Genomic DNA, 5,761 nt, shown 5'->3' with positions numbered 1-5,761 from the left:
TTTTTCCTAAACCTCCATAAACTATAAACTTCCTGGATTGGAGCCTCACTTTAAAATTCAATTCCTCGTCTAACCATTGATAAACACATTTTTATCATCCAAAGCTTAATAAGTGTATTTCAAAGGATAAAACATGTTTATAATTGATTAATCATTAAAAATTATCACTAAATCAAATACATCTATAACAAAATCTGGAATACTGCTAATATGCTTAGTATACATCTTCACTACTGATAAAAAAAAATATTGAAAATTCCCTAAAACAAGATCCTATAATCATAAATCGCTTCCACACATTATCTGATCATTACTTATGAATAAAAAAATGTGATCTATATTTTACTATTTTAGGAGATATTATCTAAGTATTTTTATTTAAAATATTCGTAAAGGCGTGATAAAAAAAAAAAAAAAGTAATTAATACTTAATTGGACTGCACCCTCGCAGTAGCAACATGACCCATCATCAGTGTTCTGTCCCGTCAATGTAGAGCAGTCCAGCTTTAAGTTACCGTAACAACACATGCGTTTCATGATGACAGTAAATTTCTTTAACATTTTTTTCCTTTTTTGAATGACAAATTTTAACACTTGGTAAATTATATAAAAATAAAAAAAAGTAATAAGTTTATTTTTTGACGAAGCGGTTCTGGTGTGCAAAATATATTTCCGTTTAAAAAAATGGAGGGTTTGATAAGATCCAACGGCCCTAATTATCTGTGGCGTGAGAGCCGCAAGAAGCTTCTAGATGTAAATGGCTCCTCCTTCCCACTCCCATTCAAATACAGATCTTACTGCCTTTTCTAGTCTATATGAGATCAGAGAGAGGGCAGAGGCAAATTACACGTTTGTGCGTAAATCTAACGGAATTCTTCGTAACCTCGTTCCTCTCTTCTGCGTTAGATTCACGCACAAACTTGCCATTTCCCTTTTCTTTATTAGCTTTCATTTCGTAAGTATAACTTGCTTTCTTGCATTCCACTTCCGATTCGGATTTCTCTCTTTACCGTCTCTCAAACGATGATGTCGAAGCTGGGTTTCTAGTTGCGCTGTGGTATGTCATCTTTTATTTTGCTGGATTTAAAAATGCTTTTGATTATTAATTTCGATTTTACATTCTAATAACATCTTATCAATTACATGTTTATTTAAAAAAATTGTAATGGTTACGACGAGCTTGTGTTGTGTATGAAACTCACCTGGTATGCAACAGATAAGTCTTCAGGAATTATGGCGTCCAAAGAAAATCTATTTTGTTAAATTTTAATATATTCGTTTTATTGCATTGGAGTTTATTTATTTTATTCTTACTCTGAAAGTCTTTTTTGCCTTCTCGTCTTTTTTCTATAGCATTTGGAACTTTAGATTTATTCAGGTTTTTATTTGATTCTTTGTTGGGTTAATTTACTTTATTTTTTGTATCAAGGAAATCCATTACAATTTTTAGGTAAGTGATTTTGTTAATAGTAAAATAATTGATCCTAGAGATAAGATGAGTAGTATTTATATGGTTAACCTGATGCGATGATCTAGTTTAGGAAAACCGAAGAGTAATGCTAACATTAGTTCATATCTTTATTGGAGGCCGAAGCTTTTGGAAAATGTCTATATTTGTGATATCGTATTATGAACAATACTTGTTTGTTCATATTAATGGTTCAATTTCTTAATTTTTGAGTGTCCAAACATAACCTTTATAATTCTGAATACAGATTATCAACTACTCAGCCATCTATCAAAAAAGCTAATATATATAATTTTTTATCTTTATTTCACTAAGTAATGAATTGATATTCTTTTTATTATGTATCCATAATAAAGATATTCAATGTGAATTTATTATCGATATGAGGTGCAAAATCCGACAAGTAAAAAAACTATCCTCGATCCAAGCCTAAAAGGGTTGATAATAGGTTAAATCCTTTCGTTAGTCCCTATTTTCACATTTTTGTCCCAATTTAGTCCTTGATTTATTTTTTGTGTCAATTAAGTCTCTATTTTTGCAAAATTGTAATAAATTGACCTTTGTTGTTAAATGCAATTAACGGGTTTAAGTTTTAAGTTACCTGTGTTGGTCAACTGGTACCAAACCTTGACGTGTCGTGCAGATAAGCATGTGATGTGTTATTAATTTTGACGTAACAGTAAAATTTGGAGATTTTAACATTGTTTTAAAATTAGGGTTAGTGTTAAAAATAGGATTGGGATTTCCATTGTCTGACAAAGGTGAGACTGAGTCTTGGGAAGCAAAAGTGAGAGTGAGTGTTCGAAATTGGTCAATTAGGGATCGAAATTCTTAAATTAGCTTGTGTATTGGAGTAAGGGTTGGTATCAAGTGAATCGCGAAGTGGTTGAACTTGGATCGCAACGTTTTCGTGTAGAATTTCGTGGAAGGTTAGTGTATCTGTACAGTGTTATTCGGTGCTTTTCCTTAAAGTTCGGTGTATTTTGTTGTTATGTGGCCATGCCTTTTAGATTGTGGGGTTGGGGTTGTCTGAAAAAAGATTATTTCCCTATTTTGGTTGTGGTCCCTTATGTCCCCCGTTGCTCTCATAGTTGTACTTCGTTTTCTTGTGTCATTTTCAATGTTTTAATATTTGTGTTTTTTTTTCATTTTATATTTACTTATAGGTGTATAGTGTGTTTTGTGCGATGGAGGGTGACATAGAAGTTATTATTCACCATGGGGGCAAGTTGGTAATGGAAGGGTGTCTGAGGTATGAAGGAGAGTGTGATAGTATGTATTTTGACCCTGACTACTGGAGTTACTACGTAGTCGTGAGTGTAGTAAAAGCGTTTGGATATGTAGAATTTCAGGACTTGTGGTATTCGGTTGGATGTGGTCCTATATTAGATGGTAAGTTAGAAGCATTGTGTGATGATGTAGGAGCTATGTATATGGTGAATTTAGCTAGGTTAAATGGTCGAGTGCATTTAAATGTTGTGCATTGTATGTCTTAAGGTGATGTAATTCAGATGATTGAATATAATGTACATGAAGAACAGTTAGATGATGGGATACAACATGAAGGTGGTGAGAGTGCAAAGTTGGATGTCGACAGAATAGCAGTTGAGGTTGATGGTGAGGAAGTAGAAATTGATGTTGGTGAGGGTGAGGGAATAGAGCTTGATGAAGCTATTAATGAGAGAATAGAAGTTGTTGATGGTGAGGAAGAACAAGTTGATGTTCGTGAGAGTGAGGGAATAGAAGTGGATAATCATATTGAAGAAGTACAAGTGGATGTTGGTGAGAGTGAGGGAATACAAAATGAGGAAGGTCATGATGAGGAGATAGTTGAAGTTAACACAACAGTTGTGAATGAATGGAGTTCATCAGATGATGATATTGGTGAAGTGAATATTGTGGATGGTGAAGTGCATGGTGTGGATGCTTTAGTAGACGTAAACGTCCAGTGTGACTTTAGTCAAAGAGATAGTTTAGGCAATATGGAAGTTGATTGCAGCGTTATTTCTGAGTCAGATTTGGAACAACATCATGAGTCAGATTTAGAAGAACATGAAATTAGTGATACTAGTTTATTCAATGATGAATGGGAGTTTGAGGAGTTAACTTCTCCTGATATAAGTGATGTTGAAGAGGGATATGGTAATTTTGATACATTCATTATGCATAAAAAGATGGTTGATTTCAAGTGGGAGGTGGGAACATTTTTTGGGTAAAAAGTGGACATCTTGGATGCCATCAGGACATACTCACTAGAGAAGGGAAAAAAACTCAAATTTATTAAAAATGATAACAGAAGAATAAGGATTAAGTGTATGGGAGCAAAAGGTGAATGTCCTTGGATGACATATTTTGCTAATATGGAGGCAATAGATTCATGGCAGTTAAGGAGTTTGGTTGATGGTCACACATGCAGTAGGGAGCATAAGTTGGGTGTATTAAATGCAAGATGGTTAAGTAAAAAATTGGAAAAGACAGTAAGAGAGAATCTAGGCATTATTATTATTATTATTATTATTATTATTATTATTATTATTATTTATATTATTATTATTATTATTATTATTATTATTATCCATCTCTCTGCTACTGTTGTCGATGCCTGCTACGACTGTCTGCTACCTGCTACCGCCGTCACTTTTAATGCCTACTACTCTTTTAGTGTCGTCACTCCAACTGCTATTTTAATGAAAATCACTTGCTCTGACCTTCCTTTCCTTTACATTTTGCTTTGCTTTCTCTTTAACAATGTAAGTATTGCTTTGTTTATTTTAATTTCAACTTCTGCTTTCTACTACTCTTCGCTGTTTGTTATCTAACATTTTTTTGGTCATGACGAACATACTCTCATGGGTTTAAATCTCCATTTTGAACCTATCGGAAACTGATAACCATGTTATCAAATGACGAATCGTTTTGGAAGTTTACGAGGGGAGAGGACGTTCCATCCTTTAGTTTTGGTGAATGTAGGCACTTGTCCGCATTCTTAAATGAAAAGAAATCAATTTCAATGTCGGATGACGAGGTAAGAAAATACTTACTATTGTGAGGAATTTATTTATGGTAGGTTTAATAGGTTCGGAGGTCCCTATATTTGGGGGTTTGTTTCAATTGGGTCCTTCAATTTTAAAAGTGATCAATTAGGTCCCTAATTTTGTCAATTTGAATCAATAAAAGTCTTTCCGTTAAATGTAGTTAACGCCGTGAAATTTTTGAACATGTGGCACGTTGACGCTTCTAGGTGGCACCGTTTCAAGTGCATAGGTGGATTATAAAAAGGTGAAATCTCTTTTAATTTAGGGATTTCACCTTCAGATATACCCTTTTAATTTAGGGATTTCATCCTTTTATAATCCATCTATGCAAACGATGCCACCTGGAAGCATCAACTTGCCACATGTTCAAAAACTTCACGACGTTAACTGCATTTAACGAAAGGCTTTGATTGATTCAAATTGACAAAATTAGGGACCTAATTGATCACTTTAAAAATTGGAGGATCCAATTGAAACAAACCTCCAAATATAAGGATCTCTGAACCTATTAAACCTTTATGGTAAAACAAACTTAATGTTTTTTTGGCAGATTTATTTTGTTTTGGATGTTACACATTATAAGTTTGACCATTGTCTCGGAGCCATGCGTCGGAGACATGTAAAGTTAGAATTCGACATGATTAATGGTGAAATTATACCAAAGAAAGAGACAGGAAAGCACCAGGTAAGTTGACGTTCTACCGCAAACTACAATCACCTCACGGGTCAGCTAGGGCATCTCCATCTGCCCAAAATTTTATTCCTTTGTGCAACTCAAATGAACTACTGCAATAATTTCTATATTGAAGCATCCTTTATTTTATTTTTAGATGACCTTTATTTTATTTCCAAATGAGGCTGTAGAACTTTCTTGAAAATGGGAGTGAATATTGAATGTTGTCTATTTTCTTAGTGACATGATTGATTATATGACAAATTATGAATTGTATTCAATTTTCATTTTTAGTTATGATTAATGGATGTTTATTCTTATATGAGAAATTTGCAGGGGAAAAATTAGTCAACTAAATGTATTTTTATTGCTTTACAACTACATAATCTTTTTTTTTCTTTTATGTTTCACAATTTTTCAGTTTTTATAATATATTTTTATTCAATCTTTTTTCTTTTGACTAATTCTTTAAAGATTGAATAAAAATATATTATAGCAACTGAAAAATTGTGAAACATAAAAGAAAAAAAAGATTATTTAGTTGTAAAGCAATAAAAATATATTTAGTTGACTAATTCTTCCCCT

At 32.9% G+C, this 5,761-nt stretch overlaps 1 protein-coding gene across 3 annotated transcripts; it reads left to right on the top strand.

Annotated features, from left to right (window-relative positions):
- Nucleotides 1–685: 685 nt before the first annotated feature.
- On the top strand, nt 686–5,421 carry LOC111242321. Of its 3 annotated transcripts, XR_002669118.1 has the most exons (3): nt 697–1,057; nt 4,392–4,493; nt 5,054–5,421. XR_002669118.1 is itself a non-coding variant. In XM_022784991.1 (2 exons), exon 2 carries the CDS (start codon nt 2,980–2,982, stop codon nt 3,682–3,684), a length of 705 nt encoding a protein of 234 aa, XP_022640712.1. In that variant the 5' UTR covers nt 686–1,057; nt 2,635–2,979; the 3' UTR covers nt 3,685–4,385. The 3 variants fall into 3 exon arrangements, 1 of the variants encoding a protein (XP_022640712.1); XR_002669117.1 differs by lacking the exon at nt 5,054–5,421 and having other exon boundaries at nt 686–1,057; nt 4,392–4,611; XM_022784991.1 differs by lacking the exons at nt 4,392–4,493; nt 5,054–5,421 and adding an exon at nt 2,635–4,385 and having other exon boundaries at nt 686–1,057.
- Nucleotides 5,422–5,761: the final 340 nt, after the last annotated feature.

This window comes from Vigna radiata, chromosome 8, assembly GCF_000741045.1.
Source record: "Vigna radiata var. radiata cultivar VC1973A chromosome 8, Vradiata_ver6, whole genome shotgun sequence".
Classification (NCBI taxonomy): domain Eukaryota; kingdom Viridiplantae; phylum Streptophyta; class Magnoliopsida; order Fabales; family Fabaceae; genus Vigna; species Vigna radiata.
The sequence above is the reverse complement of the archived record's forward strand: the minus strand, read 5'-3'. Positions and strand labels throughout refer to the sequence as shown.

Coding starts and splice junctions, on each gene's coding strand:
- LOC111242321 (XM_022784991.1), top strand. CDS start 2,980: ATGATTGAATATAATGTACATGAAGAACAGTTAGATGATGGGATACAA.